General features: G+C 40.9%; 1 protein-coding gene across 1 annotated transcript in view; it reads right to left on the reverse strand.

The window, feature by feature from the left end:
* The window catches only part of ASCC3 (activating signal cointegrator 1 complex subunit 3), a 525,526-nt gene that overhangs the window by 416,907 nt on the left and 82,209 nt on the right, over nucleotides 1–26,410 (reverse strand). The window contains exons 6-8 of the mRNA XM_065400559.1: nucleotides 20,468–20,675; nucleotides 19,694–19,835; nucleotides 18,934–19,059 (exon numbers count right to left, since the gene is read on the reverse strand). Of these exons, the coding sequence (XP_065256631.1) occupies nucleotides 18,934–19,059; nucleotides 19,694–19,835; nucleotides 20,468–20,675 (476 nt within the window). The remainder of the gene's footprint in view (nucleotides 1–18,933; nucleotides 19,060–19,693; nucleotides 19,836–20,467; nucleotides 20,676–26,410) is intronic.

The following is a 26,410-nucleotide window of genomic DNA, read 5'->3' on the forward strand; positions in this document are numbered from 1 at the left end:
GTTCTCTTCACACTATTCATATCATTGCCATATTAATGATTAAAACAACAGGGACACTGTTTTAAGTTTTACAATGATGTCCTGATTAAAGTATCATGGAGCTTACTAGTTTCCAGGATCCCTAAAATTATCTTAGCTGTTTTTTCCCCACACACAGGACATTACAGACCCTGATGTGTGTCATATGCTAGAAGAGCAACTCTGTATTTAGGTAACATGAAACTAACTTTTTCTAAAAGCATACAAAATAAGGATTTCAGGAGAGCATCTCATCTTCAAAAATATTTTACTTACAATTCTCCTTTTATCAATACCAATAAACAACAGCTTCAAACAAAGTCACCTAGTTATTTCTAGATTCATTTATGGCACCTGTTAAAACATTAGAATGAATAAGGCTGTGTAAAAAACCACAGGGTGCTGTAAACCGGAGGCTGGCACCCTCTAGGCCAAAAATGTATACACTTCAGTGGCAGAATACGTATATCTGAAGCTCTTTGGGATCTTTCTTGATGAAAGGTTGTGTTATACATTTATGTGAAATATAATTATCTGTTACTGTCAAGCCAACATAGATTTCCCCTGATTTGTTCATATATCGACAATAGCAGCAGTGCTCTTTTTCTAAATGTACATTGAATCACTACGGTGACTCGCAGTACTGTGGGCCTGAAACATCTCCATTTTTTTTCTTTAAAAGAGAATTTTGAATTAAACTGGTGCTCTCTTTTTTTAAGTTGCAATAGGGCTAAACTTTAGGTTAATTCTAATACCCACAACCTTTTAACTTGTATTTGTTTTGAAAAACTTAGTTAATCCAACCCTGTTTTATGGACACCAGCTAATGCCATGAATTCTGACTGCTCATGTATGAGTCATGGTTAAAGCGATCAACAACAATCTCTGAAAATCTCTCAATCTCTAAAGAATAATAATTTTCAAAGTACATATTTAACATGCATTTTATCCCATGATATGATATAAACCACCTCTTCAAGCTTGGTGTTACAATATCTACTTAACAAAAAGGGGGAAGAACTAACAGACTACTTTAAAGTTAATTATAGCTGACAGTAGTAATAACGTTAACCCATCAAGTAAAAATGAGACATCTGCAAATGGAAAGAACGTTCCTAAAGGAATAAACACTGATGTCGTGATCTTCTGAATTTTTTTGACTCAATTTACTTCCTTCTCTTATTTCATTTCACGTTGCTGCTAACCAGAATGAAAGTGATTTTTGAGGGTAGATGTAAAATGTATTTAACTGTATTTTACTAAAGAAGACAGCAAGCATGATCAATCCATTTTTCTAAGAGAAAATGCATAATTTTATGTTCAACTAGATGTTCACCTAAATCCCCAACCACATGCTATTACACAACTACATTGCTTCTTTTTTGAATCAGCCTTACAGTACAGACACTAATCAAGACTTCTAAAATATTTTCTACTGTTCACATGAGTATTTTTCCTCAAGACTTTAAATAGTATTCCTTCCCTCCTAAGCATATTCCTTAGTTAAATACATTTATACATGAGCCATGGAATGCTTTGAAGGTCAAGTGTGCAATGACGTTGGAACGGTTACATACTGGTAAATGAAGCTTTTGACTGGCTGTCTCCAGCTTACCAGTACAAAATATAGACCACAAAATACACATGCATTTTTTTAAGAAAAGCAACAAGACATTGCTAAATCTTATCTGTGCCTGTGGAAGTGTGGAAAGAGCAAAACGGGGTGTTAACAGCTACAAGACTGCTGTAGAAGCAGTGTATGCTTTAGGATTACCCACAAAATACCTGTCATGGTGCACAGTAAGACATTAAAACTAGCAGATTACTCCTGGGGGAATTCTGTGCCACTGCACACACTCAAAATTCATGTGTCCCACAGGTTTTTTTTTTTTCCTCCACAGAAAATATTCTGCTGGAGAGGCTCTGCAGTTACTTCTTTTGCTCACTAGGGCATAAGAGGCAACCGGCTCACTGGCCATAGCAGTCAGCAGATAATAGGGAGACAGCAGAGGCTGCGTTCTTCACAGCACCCTGCCTGTGGGGCCAGGTGAGGAGGCACAGGATGGGAGGGGGGGGCAGACAGAGCGGGACACACGGGACTGCTGGGGGAGTCAAAGACTGGAGTTCAGAAGGGCTAATGTGGGGTAGACTTGAGCGGGGACACAGAGACACATGGGGACAGAGATGGCTGAGTGGGGATACAGGGACACATGGGGACAGGGAGTTGCAGAGACATGGGGGTGAGGCAGGGAATGGCTGAGTGGGAGTGCAGGGACACATGGGGATAGGGGTTGGGGCGCTGTGTGGGGGTGCAAAGACACATGGGGACGGGGGCAGATGTGCCTAACTAAATTGGAGAGGCTAGGGGTCAGCCTGGGTCTGCATGGGGGAGGCTCCTCAACTCCCTAACAATCCCTCCCTTCTAAAAAAAAAAAAAGTTCCATATTTCTCCCACCAACAACCCTACAGGTTCACTCCCAAGCTCCTTCACAACGAACACTTCCCTCTCTCTCGGCTCCTCTGTTACTCCTGACTCCCCCAAGCCTTTGCATTGCTTCTGAGGGGTGCAAGAAATGTTTCTGTATGGTAGTTTAAATGAATTACTCAAATTTCTGTATTAATATGCCTAGTAAGGAATCTATTTGTCAAAAAACACTTCCTGAATCTTTTTTGCTGTCTCTATTGTTACAGACATCCTTGTTGACAGGTATTTTGAAATAAATTTCCAAAATAATTGAAACTGGCATTATGATACCGTGTTATTTTGACAAATAAAATATGCAGAATTTTAAAATATTGTGAGCCGAATTTTTAATTTTTGGCACAAGATTCCCCAAGGAGTAGCAGATACACCCAGCTACAGGTAATATTCATTCACTAGGACCCAGGTAGGTGTGGTTTGAGGAAGAGGGCATGGTTTGCACAAAAATCCAGCAAACGTGTATTGCCTCCCACTCCTTCTGTTGGAGGAAAAGGGAGGAACAAATCCCTGGCTCATAGGGGAAGTGAGTGAGTTTATTGTGGGTGTTGTGTGGGTTTTTTTCCCCCCCTTGTTCAGTTTGTAGAGGCTCTTAGGGGGCAGTGTGCTGTGAGAGAAGCAAAGCCCTGATTAGGGGGCTGGGCTTCCTGATTAGGGGGCCTATAAAGTCTGCCAGAAAGAACAGGAGAATGGCCAGAGAATCACACCATCATAGACCAAAAAGCAGGTCTATGTGATTGGGAACTCCCTATTAAGAAGCGCAGACAGGCATGTAACCAGAGCTGATCGGAAAACAGAAGCTTGTGCTGTCTGCTGGGACCTGAGGCTGAAGACGATTCTAATGGGAGCAGGAAAGAATCCACTGATTGTCCTTCATGTGGGAACAAATGACAGCTAGATTCTTGTGGAAAATATCAAGGGAGACTATGCCAGGCTGGGGAAGATGCTTAAGGAAATGGAGGCTCAGGTGATCTTCAGTGGGATTCTGCTTGTCCCTAGAGGAGGAGAGTGAAGGCAAGACAACATTATCATCAACAGATGGCTCAGGCAGTGGTGCTATAGAGAGGGTTTGGGGATGGTTGACTACTGGGAGGTATGCATGGACAGATGACAGTTCTCATGGGATGGACTCCACCTGTATATGGAGGGAAATAGACTTCTTGGATGGTGGTTTCGCACAACTCATTAAAAGAGCTTTAAGCTAGCAACTCAGCAGAGACTGTTGGGAGATGCTCACGTAAAATGAGAAAATGGACATTAAGAGGAAGGCTAGCACTGATACCAGCCAGAAAGTCGACACAGGCAGTAGAATGACTGTATCCAATCGGGTGAGGAATGTGGGCAAAGCCAAGCAGCAACAGTTAAGATGTTTGTGCACCAATGCAAGGAGCCTCAGTAACAAAATGGAGGAACTAGAACTACTGGTGCAGGAATTAAAACCAGATATCACAGGGATAACAGAAACATGGTGGAATAGTAGTCATGACTGGAGTACAGGTATTGAACGGAATGTGCTGTTCAGGAAAGACAAAGAAATAAAGGCAAAGATGGTGGAGTAGCATTGTATATTAATGATGAGGTAGACTGTAAAGAAATCAGAAGTGATGGAATAGACAGTCTGTTTGGGCACAAAATCACTTTGGGGAAGAAATCTACAAGAGGTTCCTCTGATACAGTGCTTGGGATGCGTTGCAGGATCTGATTTGGATATGGATAGAGACCTCCTTAATGTTTTTAATGAAATAAATAATACTGGGAATTTTGTGATTATGAGAGACCTTAACTTCCCAGATATAGACTGGAGGACAAATGCTACTATTAATAGTAGGGCCCAGATTTTCCTGGAGGTGATAGCTGACAGATTTCTTCATCTAATAGTTGCCGTACCAACAAGAGGTGATGCCATTTTAGAATTGGACTTGATGACTAGTGAGCACATCAAAGAAGAACTGGTTGTAGAGGACAACCTTGGTTCGAGTAATCATGAGTAAGGCCGCATGTCTGTCACGGAAGTCATGGATTCCGTGACTTTCCGTGAGCTCCGTGACTTCTGCAGTGGCTGGCTCAGGGGGCAGGGGGTTGGAGTGGGGCCCAGTGCTTACCTCAGGGGGAGAGAGGCTCCCTGGCTCCTGACACTGGCATGTCCCTGCAGCTCCTAGGCAGAGGTGCCGGGGCCTCCGTGCACTGCCCATGCCCGGAGGCACCGCCCCCGCAGCTCCCATTGGCTGCGGTTGTGGCAGGAGCAGTGCACGGAGCCCCCCTGGACACCCCTTCCCCTAGGAGCTGCAGGGACATGCTGGTCAGAGCCGGGAGGGAGCCTGCCAGCACCGCCAACACTCCCCCCCTCCCACCCCAGCAGAGTCCTGAGCTGCGTGCCGCCACCCCCCTCAGCCCTCAGCACCAACAGGGGTCTCGGGTCATGTGCTGCTGCCACCGCCGCTACAACCACCCCCGCCCCCAACCCCCAGTACAGGTCCCAGGCTGCATGCTGCCCGCCTTCCACCAGCACCAGCGAGGGGCCTGGGCTGCCCGCTGCCGCCCACCACCCTGCAACACAGCGGGGGGTCCAGGCCACCAACCCCCAGCACCCTGGAGCCCCCGGACCGCCCCGCCAGAGCATCCGAGGGCCCCCGTCCCAAGTTTTAGTTAGGGGTATATAGTAAAAGTCAGACAGGTCATGGGTTGTGAATTTTTGTTTACTGCCCGTGACCTGTCCATGGACTTTTACTAAAAATACCTGTGATTAAAACATAGCCTTAATCATGAGTTAATTCAGTTTAAACTAAATGCAAGGATAAACAAATAAATCTGCAACAATGGTCCTTGATTTTCAAAGAGCTAACTTTAATAAATTAAGGGAATTACGGCTTGTCTACATTACCCGCTGGATCGACAGGCAGCGATTGATCCAGCGGGGGTTGATTTAAATCGACTGCCGAGCACTCTCCCATCGACTCCACCAGGGCAAGAGGTGCAGGCGAAGTTGATGGGAGAGCGTCAGTCACTGACTTACCACAGTGAAGACACTGCGGTAAGTAGATCTAAGTATGTCGACTTCAGCTACGTTATTCACCTATCTGAAGTTGCGCAACTTAGATCGATTCTACCCCCCCCCACCTCTTGGAATTACTTTAAGTCTAAGTTGCAGAAGCTATCTAAAGCCTGCATCCCAAGCAAGGGGGAAAAATTCTTAGGGAAGGGTTGCAGACTAAGCTGGATGAGCAAGCATCTCAAAACGTGATTAATGGAAAACAAAGCCCATGAATTCAAGATGGTAGGGATCAGCAAGGAAAGCTACCTCTTGGAGGTCAGAAAGTGAGACCTGCCAAAAGCCAAGCAGAGTTGGACCTTCCAAAGGGAATTAAAACCAGGAGTAAAAGGTTCTATAGCCATATAAATAAGAAGAAAAGAAGGAAAGAAGTGGGACCATTAAGCATGGAGGATGGAGATTAAAGATTATCTAAAGCATGGCCCAAAACCAGCTACAAGCCACATTTCCTCAACTTAAATAAATGTCTGATACTTGTTCAGCAATGAAAACCCTACCTCCACTGTGTACAATTTGTTCAGTACCATTTTTCTTCACTTTTTTTTTTTGTCAGTCTCCTCAAATATATCAAGGCTGTTCCAAGCCAGAAAAGCTAGAAAGTCTGGAATAATCTCCATTGCCAATTTTACCTTTTCCTCTTCATTTCTTTGCCTGTATCACCATCTCTAGGATGCATAACACTTTCCTTCCTTAGGAGCCACTCAACCACCCCTTTCGAATCTCACATGAAAATCTTCATTGCTTCATCTCTTTATTAATTCACACAAATACTTTCCTTACCCCATTCATAAAATCTTTCCTATCTCTTTAATGTATATGTATTTAAATTACAAGTTTTCTGCTCCAGTCTACCCTGTACCGCTTTTTCCGTATTTTTATGAGTCCCTGTACCTACCTTTTTTCCTCTTTCTAAACTATTTAAATATATTTTCTATTAAAAACACTACAGAGATAACTTGAATTAATATCTGTTTCTCAGTTTTGGGAAACTGCAAAATTAACAGCCATAGAACATTGTTGAGCAAAAGGCCTCTAACTTTCCCCAAATGGGGAACATTTATAGGAGAAAATTCTTATATGCAAAAAAGCACACTGGCAGTTCATCTAGAAAAAGGTTGTTGTGAATTGTAAATATACTGTACTGTATTTAAATTATACACTCCATCGTTTCTTTCGATAATGAAAAAATACTTTCAGTTTGTGCGAAAAAATTAAAGATTTTTATTGGTTTGGTTCATAAGTGAAAGTAGCACAAAGTTCTTGCTACTCAATGATAAGTATTTTTTACTTGACTGTTTGAGAAGAACATTTATTCATATTGAGGATACCATTATAAGTGGTGGGTTGAGAATTTAGGAAAGACACAAATAGGTGAGGTGCATGTTAATATAAATAGGTCACTGCTCAATGAATGGGTACCTATCGTATCTTATCTGTAAAAGGAAACAACTGGAAACACTGATGAGAGGACAAATGTAACCTGTGTTGTATTATGTACTGTTAATGAAGTGATGTAAACCCCAGAGACTCTGATGTAGTATTTCCTAAGGAAACGGTTATGGAGCATGTGCCCGGGGTTAAGGGCCTTGGGATGACCAGTCTTCTAACGGGACAGTGAACAGAGGATTACCAGCCACCCCCCAATATAAAATAATAATTAGCTGAGATGATATTGTACCATAATATCTTTATCATCTTTGTTTAACAATAAGCCACAACCTGTTATTTCAATTTACCTTCTCTAATGCTGTGTGAAGGTCATAACTTTACCATGATCAGAGCACTGGAGTCTTTTTTGCATATATCATGACAGACCCAGGATTTTAATAATTACTTTAGCCGCTGGCACAAAAGTTATAGTTTTCATGAAAAATTATAGTTCATGAAAATAGTAAGTAAAATAGGCAGAAGGTAGTAAGATTATCAAAATTGTCCTCAGACGATTAAAAAAAAAAAAAAACTTGACAGGAAAACCCAGAAATCTCTAGCATACTTCCAGTCTCTACGAGAGAAAATTCTTTCTGTCCTCTAAAAATTAAAGAGCAATAAGGCTACTTCAATTATGAATTGGCAGCTGGTGCCTTCTGTAATATTGCTGACTGTATGAATTCAGCAATCATGATCCAGTACTACACATTCTCATCTCTCCCCACTTTGAAGTATAGATAGTTTAATGACCTGCATTCTTCATTCACAGGTTGTATAGAACAGCAACAGATCTATTTGGTATGATATTTGTAGAGGCATTTTCATGAAAATTTTGTAGCAGAAAACACTAATAATTTTACACTAAAAGTCCTGTTTTGAGATAAAATATATCACTTTATATCTACAGTATGTGCTTGCATGCAAATCCTCATCAGTACAGACTCCTATCCTGTATGCAAAATCCAAATGCACAAAATTGAACTAGACAATATTTGCATAGGATTGATCTTTCAGAAAAAAGTTTTAAATATTGCATTAGTATTAAATGAGGAATAAAAACAAAATACCCTTCTAATCATATATATTACAAAGAAATTGAAGTAAACAGAAATAGCCTGGTTATATGAAAGTAGTAGTTGATAATACAAACAAGCAATTACTCAACCTTAAATTTAGTGGTTACTAACAACTAATGGGATGACCACAGAGGTTGGATTAGCAGATATGCCTACTAAAATGAATATGATTGCAAAGGTACATAAAAAATGTAATGTTTCAGCTATATGGCCTAAGTGTGTCTACTCACACAACTATATTGCTGTTTTAAAACAAAAAGACAAATTACAATATTGCATCAGGATACATCAGTGAAAAAAAAGTCTATTAAATCTACATTTCATAAAACATAGGTACAAAAAACATTCTATATAAATCACAATTTTAATATTCCGAACAGTGGACATCAATAAACATGAAAAATACATATGCATAAATGCATTCTATTTTCAGAAAGAAAAAAATATTAGAATGTTGTTGCTATCACACATTTTTCAAAATCCAGAAATTAGAAGGATGCATTGTAAGTCAAAAACACAAATGCTAAGAAACACAGAGTTAGGATTCTCACTCCATTTTAAATTTTGCTGTCTCACCCTGATTGTCCTCCAGTTATTGGTAGAATGCCACTACCAGCCACTTCAAAGGAATTTTAATATTGCTTATTGAGTTGTAGTAGAATGTATGGTTATGTAGAGTCTAAACTAGTCAGGAAACAGCCACGTGCTTTTGTGTTTGTACAATTTCTAGTACACGGTAGGCGCTACCAGAAACATGAAATAAATAATATTTATTAACTATAATGTACTCAGTATGGTATTATACTGTATGATAATATAACCTATGTGAAGTACAGGAAGAAACCACATTCCATATTGCAAAATGGGGGATATCTGTGACCTACATGGTCAGGATCTACGCAGGAAAAGTTCATAACTAACTTGCATATGGAGTCTCCAGAAAGTATCAGGAGGGGAAATGGATAGCAAGATAGATCTGGATATCCAGCCCATAGTGATGTGGTAAGGAATAGTGTGTGTTTGTATGGAAAAAAAGGGGGAGTAATATGGTATGAATAACAAACCTCTCTCATTGGAACAGTGGAGGGTTTGAACACCAGCCTCTAATTAGTGGATAGCTCTATAGTTTGCATGCCACCGTGTAGGTATGTGCCTGGAATAGCAGAGATTCTGTTACTTATGAAATTTAGGCTATGATCCTGCAAACTTGTAAGTACACCTCTACCCTGATATTACGCTGTCCTTGGGAGCCAAAAAATCTTACCGCTTTATAGGTGAAATCGCGTTATATTGAACTTGCTTTGATCCACCAGAGTGCGCAGCCCAGCCCCCCCGGAGCGCTGCTTTACCATGTTATATCCAAATTCGTGTTATATCGGGTCGCGTTATATCGGGGTAGAGGTGTCCATGTGTAGGACTATACAAGTATTACTGAAATTATGCATGTGTGTGTTTAGTTGGAAGTAATCGTAGGGAGTAGAATGTACTTTTGAGTTGGAAACCAGACAGAGTATTTCCACATTTTTTGATGTTTTGGTTTTTTGAGCTTCAATTTTCAAGTTTCCTAACTTTCAAAGCTATTTCGATTATGAATTTCTTGACTTTCAAATTACTTTTGTTACAACTACAATATTCCGGTAATGCTCTTTTAACTTTGATAGCCATTTATCAACTTAACTCTTAACTTTTGTTTGTTGTGTAATTTGGCATTGCATTGGTGTAATAGACCAGTGGTCCATCTAGTCCAGTATCCTATCTTCCAACAGGCTGCTATCAGATGCTTCAGAGGGAGTGAACAGAACAGGGAAATTATCGAGTGATAAATCACCTGTCCTCCAGTCCCCGTTTCTGGCAGTCAGAAACATGTTTAAGGACAGCTGAAGCATGGGGTTGTGTTCCTCACCATCCTAGCTAATAGCCATTGATGGACTTATCCTTCATGGTTGGCACATAAAATGTAAGAGTGAATTGCAATTACTGGTACAAGAGTCTAAGCTGCTGGTAATGCATCTCAAGTCCAACTTTTTTTCCAATTTTAGACTGTATTAATTTTGTACTTGGTAAACTTTTTAAAGAAATTTGTACTATATTTTTTACTGACTAGATGATGGTAAGACTGCCAAAAATAAACATAATTCAAAAACTAATCAATGCAGCCCAACTGTCAAATATTAGTTGAAAAAGTACAAATGTAATATACCACCATATCAACAGTGGAATAAATAGCTAAACATGCTTAAGGATAATGTGAGAAGTATAATTTATACATTAATGCCTCTACCTTCACCCACCCTTGCTTACTCAGTAAAATTATCAAAGCGATAGAGCATTACAGCAAGAAAAGTGGAATATTGATTTTCTAATAATTCCTAAGCATTATGCAACAAAAAAAATCTATTTTTTATTTGGACCAGTAAGTACTGTAAGTAAAAGGAAATGGAAATAGCATGAAACAAAGAAATAAATCCTATCCTGAGCATCCACTTTAGGTGAAACACTAGAGCCATTTATCAGCAATAGTGATTTGTTAGATAGAACCACTTTTTCTCCATCTTGATGGAGACCTTTTTCTTACATAATTTTCATTACCTTAAAAATATATTTGTTGAAGAGTTGCCAAAAAGAGGGGGAGGGGGAAGCAACACTTTTACTATAAGTACACAACTATATTTAAGTACTGTTCAGGCTGTATATCAAGCAAACAAAAGCACACAAATCCAAACTCATGACTCATTTTAACCTGTCCTATTAGAACAGTGTTCCACATTTTGCTAATGTGCCATATATGGTAAATTTGCAGTGTTGCTGTAGTTGTATTGGTCCCAGGATATTAGAGAGACAAGGGCGGTGATGCAATACCTTTTACTGGAGCAAATTCTGTTAGTGAAAGAGAGAAAAAAAAAATCTTCTCTTTCACCAACAGAAGTTGGTCTTAAAAGATACTACCTGACCTACCTTGTCTTTGATATATGGAAAGTAACATTATGGTCTAACCTCAGACTAATGAATGCAGTTTACAATGAGACAAGTTAGGGAGGCTATTGGCAGCCAGTAAAGGATGGAGTTTGTGCTTCTTGGGCTCTCTCAGTTAGTATCACCCCAACCAGGCCACAGGTTACGTGACAATGTGGAAAATCTCCCTAAGGCATGTGAGGCTAAACATAGGGTTATGCTTCCCAGGGAAAGACTGGCTGAATATGAAAAGGTTAGACCAAAAGGGGGAAGGAAAAAAAGTGGGGGGGCTTTCAATGGTCGGTATTAGACCTACTTAAAGCACCATAAAACAAAACGGTGCCAATACCAGCTGGATCCTACTTCCAAAAGGAAGAGAAAACAGAGGGAGCAGGGAGAGTAATGTAAGCAATATGCCTGTGTAAAGAGAGGAGGGTCTGTCCTCAACCCAAACAGGCTGCACACTGCCAACACAAAACTGGGAGAAGAAAGAGGTATGGGTCTAAGAATGTCTGTGGGACCAAAGAAAAGCCCCAGTTCAGTGACAAGCAGGCAGGATGGAGAAAAGTAAACTCCATTAAGAGACAGCTGAAGAACTGGGCTCAAAGCCAAAACCAGAGCAGATGCACCAACGAAGCTGAGATCCCAGGACAACAGAAAGGGAAGAAGGGGCCAACACAACCGGGGCCGCGAGATGGAAAAAGTACAAGCTGCCTTAAGTGTACAGATACAACTGTATAAATGATTTTTGGAACAAGTAATTTTTCAATAAAAATTGACTTAATATTTCCTGTGTTCCCTGCTAGAAGCTTTATCTTTTCATAAATCAGCAGAGCCAAAATGGATAGGCTACTTCAAGCAGTTTCCTATTAGGGGTGTGAGGGGGAGGGGGGGTACAGCCCCTTGTGTCCAGGCATAATGTCGACAGGACCCTTGGCTCCAGTGCCTACTGCTGGCACTCTGCTATGGCTCAGCCCTCCAGTCAAGTCACAAAGTTCACACCCCTTCTGGGGTATCATGAGCCAGTCCAAATGAATCTGCATAGTTCTCCTGTCTCCTTGGGCTCCTGAAGTCTTCTCCTCTTAAAACCTTGTCTCAGGGCTTCCCCGGCAGGAGCCTGTGCTGCCATTATATCTGTCTGTTACTCTAATTCTGGGTTTCTCTCAGCCAGAGAGACCTGTCTCCTCTGCAGTCTCTCCCACAACTTAGCACCTCCACATATTATGGCTTAGATCTGCCCCTCTGGCCAGGAGCCAATTAGCTACTCATCTCCCAGATGCAGAGCATTCACTAGCCTTGCAGATGATGGGGTTAAACCTGTTCACAAGGTTGCATCAAGGATAGTCAGTAAGAATGAGTATCACATAAATGTGTGTGTACCATGGGAGATGGCCTTCCTGTGTGACCATAGTCACCCAATGTCTTTGTGCCTAAATTTCCTACCTGTAAAACGGGAATGATAGCACTTCCCTACCTCACAGAGGTGTTGTGAAGATAAATACATTGAAGATTGTAAGGTGTTCAGATAACAGAATAATGGGGGGCCTAAAAGACAGATGAGGCAGGCGACATATTGACGACATCTGGTTACATTTCATATCAAAAGAATGCATATGAAACAGTGACGTAACTACACTGCAGAACCCGAGCAACCCCCAAAATTATGAAAGGGAGCAGTGCAAATTTCAATGCAATAAAGCTGAACCTCCTGCCATGTGGCCTTGAATCAGAGAGGAGCCAGCCAGAAAATTCAATCTCTAGGGCAGAAGCAGCCAGAGCAAGGACCTTCAATCGTTCAGAGAACTTTCTACAGTTTTGACTGGACTTTCTCTACTCTGTGCTGATTGGCTGTTTTCTCCAACTCTCTCCCTCCCTTTTCCTCAGTCTCCTCATCCCAGTTTCACTCCACCCCATCCCCTTTTTCCTTTTGTTTAGTTTATCCTCTAGTCTAAATGAACAATCAAATAAAACAGTGGAACTAACATAATGTTTGCTGCCAGCACACTGTTCATTCTGCTATGTCTGTCTTATCTATTTAGATTGTAAGATCTTTGGGGCCCTATCCAAAAACAGATTTCTTTTGTAGCATGCCACCCAGGTCACCAAATTCAGGCAATTCCAGACTAAGGCTTCAGAAAGCACACTCTAGAGTCCCAAAGAACTCACAAAGAACACTCTGCCTGCCTGCCAGCCACCCATTATTTTACAACAAGGAAATCCAGCTCCCCGTCAGCTGTAATAGTGCAGCTTAGGGAGTGTGGTGATGCCTCTGGCAGGCCAGTCCCAGCCCATTTAGGGTACGTCTACACTTACCTCCGGGTCCGACGGCAGGCAATCGATGTTCTGGGATCGATCCCGGAAGTGCTTGCCGTCGACGCCGGTACTCCAGCTCAGCGAGAGGAGTACGCGGCATCGACGGGGGAGCCTGCCTGCAGCGTCTGGACCCGCGATAAGTTCGGACTAAGGTACTTCGAATTCAGCTACGTTATTAACGTAGCTGAATTTGCGTACCTTAGTCCGAAGTGGGGGGGTAGTGTGGACCAGGCCTTAGACTTTATAGGTTATCCCCAACATCTTAAACTCCAGCCAGCAATCCACCATGTCTGGTTGCAGCAGTGCTGATCATCAAGTTCCAACTCCTCTGTTGCTACCATTGTAGGAAGGAATCGCTTACAGAAGATTATAACTGAAGCTCAGTAGTATATTCAACTGCAAATTTCCCACATTAGCACATAAATTTCAGTCCTTTCACACCAGGCAAGCACACCAAATCAATGACTCAAAGCCTCAGAGATCATGGAACTTGGGACAAACGAAAGTTTGCTCATTGCTCATTGGAATTGGCATCTCCCAGCCAAGATATGGATAACATTCTGGGTTTAAAAACATCCAGCCCTAAGCCGGTAGATTGCTGGTAATGAAGTCAGGAAAAATTAGCTTTATTTCCACAGACCTAGGGCCCTAGCTAGTATATTTAAAAAGTAGTTAGACAGACACATAGTCCCAAAGGGAATCATCCCAGAAATGTAGGCAAAAGCTCTAACTTCCCCTCCCTTATCCAAAAACAGAGATTTTGTCAGGACCTTTGCTGCCTGGCCATGCAATTGCCAAAGCTCGATTCTCTTACATGCTGGATTTCTTGGAAAATTGAGAAATATAAAGGCTATAAAAACCATACTTAACTGAATGATCTCTTTGGGGTTTGGGCAATAACGTTTCTAGTATTTACAGTATGATAGACTGTCTATGTCTGTATGTTTTTCTAGCCAACTTCTTCCTTTCTTGTCCCTTTAACCAGAGATAACCTCCCCTTAAAACTATAGCTAATTCAGAGGTTAAAAAATAATAAAGTAAATTTGAATATTCTGAATGGTTGCTAGGAGAATATGGAAAAGTGAAAACATTTTTTCCTACAGAAAGGTGTTTGAGTTTGGTTTTATTTAAAATTTGATTTTTATTTATTTAAGGAAAAACTGATTTCCAACATAAAAATCTCTACTAAGATCACTACCATTTGCCACAGTATTAATATACAAAATCCAGGACTTTCTATTTTCAAGCACATATGCATGAACACCACTCATGTATTTTATTACATATATATATATATATATATATATATATATATATATATATATATATATATATATATATATATATATATATATATACACATATACATATATACACACACACACACACACACAAACATACACAGAGAGAGAGAGAGAGAGAGAGAGAGAGAGAGACTGATCCTGCACCACTGAGATAAATGGACTTTTGCTATTCACTTCAATAGGAGCAGGAATGTCACCATAATGAGTGAAAAGCACACGGATACTAAAAGATAGAAAGTCTTGGATTTTTGGGGAGGAGGGGGTTTCCTCCAATGTACACCATGGAAAGATTGTATAGTTATCTTCTAAGGGGTAAGAGGAGAAGAGTATTAATCTAGTGCTTTTACTCAGAACATTTCAGGAATATCTTTAAAAAAAATCACACACACACACACACACACACACTTTTAAAGAGAAGCCAGCTAAAATTAGAATCTAACCATATTCTTTTGTAATCTTGGCTGTTAATACCTACTGCCATATTTATCAAGTGTCTGACAGCATAAATGGAGAGAAAAATTGAGCTACTGCAGCCATAAAATGTGACATTTTTAATATCAGTATTCAGCATAAAACTTTTTCCAGTGAAAAATCTTATCCAAGCACAAAGCTAAACCCTTTCTGCAAATCTGTAATCCTCCAATACAAGTTCTAAAATTCAGAGAGAAGTTCATAATATTTCAGATAAATTAGCTCAACCAAAATTAACTAATGAAAACTGTTTCCAGATTTCAAAACATATAATACATTTAAAATAAATGAGCCCTGAAATTATTCAATTATGCAAATATTTCAGAGCATTTAATTTTTCCTTTTAATAAGTGCGTATCTTCAGGGAATTTGTATTTTCAAGTATAGATTAAAATGCTACCTTATATATATAAAAAAGGAACTAATTTAAGTTTCCGCGTACATGGTCTCTCATTTATTCCAAAATATTTCAAACAAAGCTTTTTAACTACAACAAGTTTTATAATAGGTTTTAAAAAAAAAAAAACCTCTAGTGTCCAACTTCAAAAGCAATCAAGAAATTTGTGAACAGTCATCCCCATTTATCAAACTTTCATTGCATTGCTTGCCAACTTTTAGCAGATTTTCCATGACCCTTAATCTACCGGTAGTTAAATAGCACCTCACTCTGTGAGAAGCCCCACTCTACTGAGTAAGGGTGTGAGTATTTGCCCTTTTATACCATTTCGGACATACACGTTTAGTCCTAGAATAAGATTGGTTAAAGAATTTTTTCTTAAGCTAAAGTGCTTGTGCCTCAAAAATAGCACTAAAGAATTCCTCTTGTCTAGGTTATCATCCATTATTGTAATACCTAGCAGACTTACTAGGACAGGGATCTAGCCACTGTACACATATATATTAAGCAATTACGGTCTTACAGGCTAAAAAAGATATAAGTGAGAGAGGATTGAGTGAGAGGAGGGAGGATGGAGTTAACAATAACAGGAATTTTTAGCAGAGATAGCTGCATGCACAATTCAAAAACATGGTAAACTAATCGCTCACAACCTCTCCAGCCATTATCAGATGGCAGTGTTCTGTATGCATTGTGGCAGATTTAAATGCGACATATTTAATTAATTTGATTTAAAATATACTTTAAGATACATTATGGAATAGGCAAGTGTATTTACAAAACATTAAAAGTAAAACCTATAACAATAAAAAAAACCATGAAAAGCCAAAAGGCCACAATATCCCACTTTTCCAATATATACTTTGACGTGTTTGCCCACTGAGAAGGATGATGCACTAGATCTCTTTCTTTCTTTCTTTTTTTTTGGGGGGGGAGGGTGTTGGGTTCCCACATCTGTTGCACTGGGGTGTGCCCTGAAACAATTTCTTTCCTTGCCAAGAGACAAATCGGACTGTTTCTAAATTCACACTCAAAATCATTTTCTCTCCCTTTCCCTCAGGTTTATGAGATTTATCAGCACTAGGATTCAGAGAAGCAGATATATTTGGTTTACTTAGGTGTTTCTCCTTTCTTTTTACAGCCAGAAATTACCCAATACTCCAAGATATTTTTCTTGAATGGTGACAGCTAATTTAGAATCCATCATTTTTTATGTATAGTTGGGAATTACGTTTTACAATATGCATTACTTTGCACTTACCAACATTGAATTTCATCTGCCATTTTGTTGCCCCGTCACCCAGTTTTGAGAGATCTCTTGGTGATTCTTCACAATCCGCTTTGGACTTAACTATCTCGAGTAGTTTTGTATCATCTGCAAATTTTGCCACCTCACTGTTTACCCCTTTTTCCAGATCATTTATGAATATGTTGAACAGCACTGGTCCTAGTACAGACTCCTCAGGAACACCACTATTTACCTCTCTCCATTCTGAAAACTGACTATTTAATTCCTACCCCTTTGTTTCCTGTCTTTTAACTTGTTCCTGATCGATCAGTGGACCTTCCCTCTTATTGCATGACTGCTTACATTGCTTAGGAGCCTTTGGTGAGGGATCTTGTCAAAAGCTTTCTGAAAGTCCAAGTACATTATAGCCACTGGATCACTCTTGTCCACATACTTGTTGACCCCCTCAAAGAATTCTAATAGATTGGTGAGGCACGATTTTCTTTTACAAAAGCCGTGTTGACTCTTCCCCAACAAATCATGTTCATCTCGGTGTTTGATAATTCTGTTCTTTATTATAATTTCAACCAATTTGCCTGGTACTGAAGTTAGGCTTACTGGCCTGTAACTGCCATGATCGCCTCTGAAGCCTTTTTAAAAGTTGGGGACACATTAGCTATCCTCCAGTTCAGGTACAGAAGCTGATTTAAGTGACAAGTTACATATCACACTCAGTAGTTCTGCAATTTCATATCTGAGTTCCTTCAGAACTCTTAGATGAATACCATCTGGTCTTGGTGACCTATTACTGTTTCATTTATAAATTTGTTCCAAAACCTCCTCTATCAGTATCTCACTCTGGGCCAGTTCCTCAGATATGTCACCTAAAAAGAATGTCTCAAGTGTGCAAATCTCCTTTACAGCCTCTACAGTGAGGACTGATGCAAAGAATTCATTTAGCTTCTCTGCAATGGCCTTATCTTCCTTGAGTGCTCCTTTAGCACTTCAATCATCCAGTGGCCCCACTGATTGTTTGGCAGGCTTCCTGCTTCTGATGTACTTTAAAAAAAACTGCAGTTAGTTTTTGAATCTTTATCTAGTTTCTCTTCAAATTCTCTTTTGGCCTGCCTAATTATACTTTTACACTTGACTTTCTATAGTTTATGATGCTTTCTATTTTCTGCGATAGGATTTAAGGATGTCTTTTTGCCTATAACCACTTCTTTTACTTTGTTGTTTAGCCATGGTGGTATTTTTTGGTCCTCTTACTATGTTTAACATAATTCACCATTCCCTCAGCTAGCAGTGGACATAATGCTGCATGTTCCAATAGCTCAATTTTGTTATCCTTTTCACAACTGTAGTACTTTATTTCCAAAGGATATATATAATATGCCACTTCAGTAACTTTTCCAATAGTATTTCCAATAGTGTACATACTCTACCAATTGATGATACGGAAAGGTCAATTTTTGGCATCCTATTAACAAAGAAGATCTTTTTAGTTATATTTTCAATTGTGAAAGGTCATGTTAGTTCTGAGTAATTATAGTACTATGTATAAACTTCACAGAACTGTTCCATATGGCACCTCCTTCCATAAAGTAAACATTAATGTGGGGTATTGGGGGCGGGGGGAGGATGAGACATGAATGAAGGATAAGCAGTAAATCTAGATCCCATAGTAATTGAATAAACCATAGTTACGTTACATTCTGAAGGTATTGTCACTGAGATTCCAGAGCAGTCTTCCACTGTTTATGAGTAACATCTCACAACACCCTTGTGACTCAATTAAATATTTTTTTAAACTAATATGGATCCTGATGCAAAGAGAAGCTACGTGATTTGCCCACAGTCACATAGGACTGAGTGGTCATTTCAATAGGACTTTAATCCAATCAGGAGCATTGTTACTGTTACCATTGACACTACAAGTGACAGCCACATTTTCATTGACTCCGTAAGCAACTATATTGTACTCCTGACTCAATCGTTTTGCTTTGTTTTTTAGCATGGAATGACAGCTCTAAATTACTGACTGAGCCCTGTGCTTTCACCACTGACTAGTATTTCCTTGCAATATTAACATTTAAATACAACCTACTAAATAAAATTTGATGATTGCAAAATTCAGTAGCAATGTATCTTCAAACAAGTAATTATAAAAAAAATAAGAAAACTATCATTTAATTACCTTTTCAAGTGTTTTACTCACCTCATCTAAGTCTTTGATATAAACTATTTTTTCCTCAATGCCAATAGGCATTGGTTCACTATGGGGGATCTTTACTTCTTCATACATTTTGTTGTTTTCTCTCTGGATCGCCTCCGGTAGAAGCATCTGTAACAATTTGGGGGGAAAAAAAGTTACTGGAAGAAAGAAAAAATGGCATCAAAATATGCTAGAAATAATTGAGTGACCAATGATTTCTCTCTTGTCCTCACATATACATAGTTAACAACTAATGTGACTGAACTTGAAGTTAAATTAATCCCTATATGTTTATTAATTGTACAGGTGGCAACAGAATCAAAAAATGGGGGGGGGGGAGAACAGGCATTTTACTATCCAGAGGTTGGTTCATAAAACCGAGAGGAATTAGACAATACTTGTTTCCTATTAAAAATGATAGGTCTAATTAAATTTAAGGCAAAAGTTATTAAAATCCTGGATTTTTCAGGAAGTATACATTTTGTTAGAATCAGTTCAACAGCTTCTGAAAAACAATCGAGGAAGAAAAAAATACATTTAATAACTTAAGTCTCCATGGAAGTGAAAACCAACCCATCGGGAGAAAGATTATTGTCTAAGTAAAAATAAAATATTTGAAAATACTCAACCATCTGCAGAAGCAAAATTTGGTACAGTGCTTCAATTAGTAGTAAAACCTCTGAGGGAACAGAAGAAACCCAGCTGCATATTATTTACTAGGATAAATGCATTGTTCAGAAAAGGTCAGATACCAAAGGTGTACCTTTGCACCTCCAATGAATGCTGATGTTCTCATAGCTTCAGCCTGGGAATCATAAACATGTGGATAATAAATTTTTTCAAAGTCCATCTCTCTCTGCCTGCCTAGGACCGGCACAGTTCGAGCATTCAGAAGTGATTGTTCTCTGTAAGGAGAAAAATAACTGAAGTAATTCTGCCAATCACAGACCTACCTTGCCAAAAAAACAACAACAAAAAACAAATACAGTATGTTAATATCATAGTAACAGAATGTTCTTATTGATGTTTTTGTTCTTCTCACTCCCAGGTACATAATGTGTATCAAAATTTATGGTTCTCCATATTTAAAATTCCAACTGCTGTTTTTCTCAATACCAAATGCAATGCCTTATTTGCTTGCCTTCCCTCCCCCAACTCCACTTTTACATGACAACATGGAAAACAATACCCATTAATCTGGTGGGGGGTGGGGGGGGAGTTTTGATACATTTGGTATAGACTTCATAAATCTTAAGCTAGTGGTGTGTGCACAGCACTCAGGAAGATGGCTTACCTCCCTAATCTACATCTCTAACCTATGTGGATGAGACCAAGAAGATTCTAATTAAGCAGATGACTGCTTTCTTATCCCAGAAAATTAGGTTTCATACAAAAAAAATTCTAGACTTGTAATAAAACGTGACTTGAAGTCAGAATCATCTAATCGCCAAAGGTGAACTAAAAGAAAATAAATGATTATGATACATTAAAGTTGCAATTACAGCACAAGCATTTTTCAACTTTTGGCATTTATTACCTTTGCATCCGCAGCTCCTTGGGATCAAAGCACATTAGTCCTTCTCCAAAACTTTCTCCATCTTCCCCAGCTCGTTTTTCTCGTCTGGCAATTCGTTTTTCTTCCCGACGATATTGTTTCATTAACAGCTTTTCTTGTTCAGACTGAATTGTGACTTGACAACCATAATTGGGTTTAGTGTTGTCACCTGCAAGCTTTTTACACTGTTCTGCAACATGGAAACAGATATGGCTCTCTGTGAACATTAGAGACGGACTTATTTTTCTACATGATTTTAAAAGGTTGTTTATTTTTTCAAAATATAACACAAGTTGTGACAGCTTACTAATGCCTAAATTGTTTAGCATTATTTAGATTGCAAATGTGCTACGTTCTTTCAAAACACATGAAAAGACACAGCCCATGCCCCAGAGAGAAAACAATTTATATGTTATCATTAGGAAAATATTATGCTTCACTTCATGCCCTCAACTTCTTCATTCAACAGCAGTTGGGGCCAAATTGTGAAACACCTAGCATGATGGTGAACAGGTGTACAGGGTTGGGAATTAGTCCCTTGTTACCCTAAGACATAAACCCACGCCATCGGAGTGAGCAAGATCCACAAAATTGCTACTAACTCCTCCCCCACAACCCAGTGCCCGAGGTGGGCAGAACGGGATGGAAACTGGTTGGTGCCTTTGTCTACCCCTCCCCAATGTACAGCCAATATACCTGCTATAGATAATGGATGCTCTACTAGGTTACAGACCCAACACAATGTATTACTTCCCTAAGCAGTCTGTGTCTGTGAGCACGGGGGTTGGGTAATTCTGGCTCTGCAGAAGATTATTCAGCTTCAACAACTAAACCCAGGAGTTAAATTCTGATTGCTGGGCTAAAAGTTTTGCAGCACATACCTTCCACCTACGCTGACATCCAAAAGACTAAGCCCCCACTTCTCTCAATATCTATATTGGACAAAGTCTGAATGTTATTATTCATTAAAGAGAAACTGTCAAGATGCACACATTATATTAATCACCTCTCAATCTCTTACTGTTGTAATCCTCATCCTTCCTGTATCTATTGCCATCCCTCACTGTATTAATTCAGACTGAACTCAGTCCAGGTTGTCTGGCCTGGCCCATCGAAGGACTGCTACGAATGGAGACCAGGCTGGTGTAAGATCTGCTGCTGTTTCTGGACCGAGAGGAACGGCGGTGTCGGGATCTACAACGGCCACGGGACCACGATCTCGACGTGAAGGACCGGTACCAACGGTAATAGCTACTCCGTGAACGGCCTCGACGGGCGGGCCTGCGACGGCGAGACACCGGCGATCGACGCCCGGGCCTGCGATGTCTTGGCAGAGACTTGGAGCAGGAGTCCGAGCGGGAACGGCATCGATGACCGTGCCATGACCGACTGCGGTACCCTCTCTGAGATGAGATGCTGTCCCGTCGATATTCGCTCCTTGAGGACAAGCGGTGCCGCGAGTCCCAGCCGGACAGGACCCAGCCAGACAGTCTGGTCGGCGTCGAGGGCGATCCACCTGGACTCTGCCCCGAGCGGTCGCTGGGCGGTGATTGGCGTCGGGAACGTTCCCTCGAGCGAGACTGGTACCAGGCCGGAGGCGACTGTGGAGGGCCAACATCGGCAGCGCTCCGGGCACCGGCATGGACATGACGTCCCGGGCCGCCTGGAGGGCTTCAGGCATGGACGGCATCTGGACAGCCAGAGAGGCCTGTCCCGAAGAGGCCAGGTTACTCCGCTCAACTTGAGTCAGAGGCCTGGGGCCCAGTGGGGATCGAGGACTGCCCGACATGGGCCTAGCCTCTGTCCCAGACTTCCCTCGGTGACACTGTGAAGAGGGAGTCTCTTCCTGGCCTTTTTGGCGTGCCCCATGGACAGGGAGCGGTGCCGGCTGGTCGATGGCACCAGAGGGTGGCCGCGTACGGACGCCGTGGTGCCGAGTACCGGTTCGGAGCAGCGGGTCGGGGTCAGTGCTGACTCCATCAGGATGGCCAGGAGCCTAATGTCCCTTTCTCTTTTGGTCCAAGGCTTAAACAACTTGCAAATCTTGCACCTTTCGCTGATATGGGTTTCTCCCAAGCAGCGCAAACAGTCTGCGTGCAAGTCACTTCTTGGCATAGAACACCTACAAGAGCCACACAACTTAAACCCTGGGGCGCCCGGGCTCACTGACTAAACTAACTAAACAGCTAACTAACTACAGGTACTAACGCTGAACGAACGAACAGTTCTGGGGACAAGCTGCAGCAGAGCAGTTCCAACACACCTTCACTAGCAACAAGAAGGAACTGAGGGTGGGGGGAGCGCACAGCTCCCCTTATACCGCACCAGGCAGATGCCACTCCAGCGGTCGCAGGGGCTCTCTCCCCCCCCCCCCCCCATGGGTGCTGCTAGGGGAAAAACTTCCAGCACCGGTTCACAGGGCGAGCACGCGCACCTATTGTGGAATACACATGAGCAATCACTCGAAAAAGAACCTAACTTTAGGCACACAGGTTTGAAAATGTTGGCCACAATCTATAAAACCTCCTCACTCTTATAAATTAGGTCAATATTATTATCCCCATTTAACAAATAGGGAAACTGATGCACAGAAAGGAGACGTGTTGTGCCCAAAGTCAAACAGCTGGTCAGTGGCAGAGCCAGGAATACAACCCAGGTCTCCTAGTTCAGTGTTTCCCAACCGGTGTGCCGTCGGGCCTGAACAGGCATGATACAGAATATTTTGAAAAACTACATGTGAGAATGAAACCAAAAAAACCCTTCCCTTGTATCTGAATTAGTGTCGGAGCCGTATTGCATTCTGTACTTTTGCTCTCCGGGACGAGGCCTCTTTCAAATATTATGCATGAGCCCCTGGAGCCGCCACCCGCCCCCCAGCCTGGAAGGGAAGTGGGGATCCCGCTGCAGCCCCCCAGGGTTGGGAGAGGGGAAGAACCCCAGGAGGAGAAGTAGAGGTCAGTGGTGTGAGGGGGGGCTGAACTGCAGAGGTGGGGGCTGGATGTCACTTTCTCCACTGAGCATGTTTTCTTCCAGAGTTCTTACACTGAGTTTTAATGTTTGTTAGTTTCCACCGTTGAAAATGTTAATTCTGGCACAAAAGACAGATTGTGATCTAACGTTAGCCGCTATGATTGTTTTGATTTTAAACCCACTAGCCTCGTTCTGGATTGGCTCGTGAATATTCATGAGTTCATTTGGAGACAATATGGTGTTGTGCCTCAAAATAATTCAAGGTATCAAAGTGTGCCATGGCAGAGAAAAGGTTGGGAACCATTTTCCTAGGTCACAATCCAGTGCAATATCCACTATGCTATTCTGACAGAAAAATCAGACATGCGCAGTTAAAATATATACTCATCTTGATTTAACACTATTACTCTTCTGTAAAGAAATGTTTTGGCATCAACAGATTTAATCAACAGTAATTATTTGGTATACCTGGACTGGAAAAATATCTATCCATGTTAGGTGTTTAGTGATCTAGAGATTGGATTTCATTTCTTTGATGATTGCTTTTTTAATACAGTAGTATAATTTTTTTGTCAATCTTCTACTAGAGTTGTTTTCATTTAAAATGTAACTTTCAAAAGGAAAATGATTTTAGGTAAGTTAGGTCTGAAATTATTACATACAATTACAATTCCTGATATCTCATATTTGCTTCCAACAATTTTTCCAATTTACAACGGACTCCTCAAACTTTACATTCTGCAAATATAAAACTTTAGCCAACCTTTGAAAAACAGCATTTTGGTAAACTGGGGGAGGGACTAGGAATTCATCTGAGACGGAAATTCCCAGGATGCATTTGTAAAACCCAGAACATCCCACTCTTCACTGTCACATTCCATTGCCGTACACTGTATTCATACTACACATAGCTGTGTTTCAATAGCAGATAAAGGAATTCTAATGTATACTGCAGACAAAAAACATTAGTTTCCGAACACGATTGTGATGCCATATTTGTCCAGAGTGGCTCTCTACACCGAACAATGTTTAAAATTCTGTTATTTAATATAACATTTAAAACTGTAGACCACCCTTATGAGCCCTTCTCACATGTTCCACCTATTGCCGTTCTTCTCTCTGGGAAGATCTAGACGGTCCAGTCTGTAGATGCCTACTCCCAGCCCAGGTTGACAGACTCGGGTTCCCAGGGCTTGCACTACCATGCTAAAAATAGCTGTGTAGACAGCATATTGAAATTGAGGCTCAGGCTGAACCTTGGGCTCAGAACCCACTCACCTCCCTAAGCTTCAGAGCCTGAGCTCCAGCCCGAGCTGCAAAATCTACATAGCTATTTTTAGTGCAATAAGGCGAGTCCCGCAAGCCCGAGTCACTCAACCCAGACTGAGAGGCTTGCTGCCACAGGCTGTGCACACGTACCCTATGTGCCGCCCACCCTATTGCCAAAAAACTCCTTCATATTTGCAATTAATGTATTGGGAGACAATTAAATTAATTGGCACAAAATTATTTTCTGCACACTCAGGCTCCAATCTAACTAGCAAACTAAAGACTGAACATTGAGGAAAAATACAGTATTCTCTCACCATTTGAGAGTCCCCATGGGTTACCAACTCCACAAGGCTGGCATACATTGTGACATAAATCCACTCTTCTCTAACTACCACCACTCTGCAGTCTACTACTGTCAGCCATAAGTTTTACGGGCTAGCAAAACTTTCTATTTAGGGTTTGTAAAACTGAAGAACACAAGCAATTTACTGCTGGATAACACTGCTCTACAGCCAAAATGCTTCTGAAATAAATGTAGTCAAACTTTACTAATTCTGGGTGACTGAGAACAAAAATGATGCTTAAAATTGTTGATTGGCTCTAGTTTTCAAGATATGCTATTGGGTCAGTATATACGACCCTTGACTTGGGAATGGCGGAGGATAAGTGAGTAATAAAGGGAAGGGATCTCAATTTAAACCAGAAATGACTAAAATACATCTTTGACTGGATCTATGAATAAATTTATGACTGGGTTTGGACAGTACTTGCTTTTTAGGCAAAACAATGAATGATGCAATCTGAAGCTGGTATTGCGTCATACATGATATGAATTGCATCATGTTATTCCTAGACGTCATGGATGATGCAATCATAACGAAGCTTACATCACTCTGCTGAACAAATTGCCATATATCAGCTCTAGAAATCATACAGTGTCGTGCTCTCTTATTTGTCAGTGTTTGATTTTGCAAAGGGACACATTTCTGTTTAGCCAAAGTGAGCAGAGATGCCTCGTACTTGTGTGAACAGTGCAGATAACTTCTGCTATGTTTGTGGTGAAGTGACTTTTGCATCACAAAAGCGCAGTATAACCACTATGGTTAAGAAAGCCTATCACCTTTATTTTGCTGCAAAATTGGAGATCAGGACAAGAGGTGGGCCCCACACATATGCTGCAACACTTACGCAGCAAATCTTCTCCACTGGTTGAACAGGAAACAGAAATCTATGCCTTTTGCAGTGCCAATGATTTGGAGAGAGCCAACAGATCATACCAGCAATTGTTACTTCTGCATGGTGCCTCCAGTTGGGAAAGGTGTGTCAAAGACGAAAAAGTGGACTGTGCATTATCCAAACATTCCATCAGCTATACGCCCAGTACCCCACGGAGAAGGACTGCACTTGAGTCAGACGAGGAAGAGGAAGAGGATTAAACTTCTGGTCCTGAACCATCAATGTCACAGGACCCACATTTTCTCCCATCCTCCTCCTCTGAACCACACCTCATAACACAAGGTGAACTGAATGACCTTGTCAGGGATTTGGAACTACCCAAGAGTAAGGCAGAGCTGTTGTGCTCCAGACTACAGCAGTGGAATCTCCTGGCAGGTGGTGATAGGGTTTCCATGTTCCGTGACCGTCAAAAGGATCTTGTCCCATTCTTCTTCATGGAAGGTGATC

The sequence above is a fragment of the Emys orbicularis genome, chromosome 3, assembly GCF_028017835.1.
Source record: "Emys orbicularis isolate rEmyOrb1 chromosome 3, rEmyOrb1.hap1, whole genome shotgun sequence".
Classification (NCBI taxonomy): Eukaryota; Metazoa; Chordata; order Testudines; family Emydidae; genus Emys; species Emys orbicularis.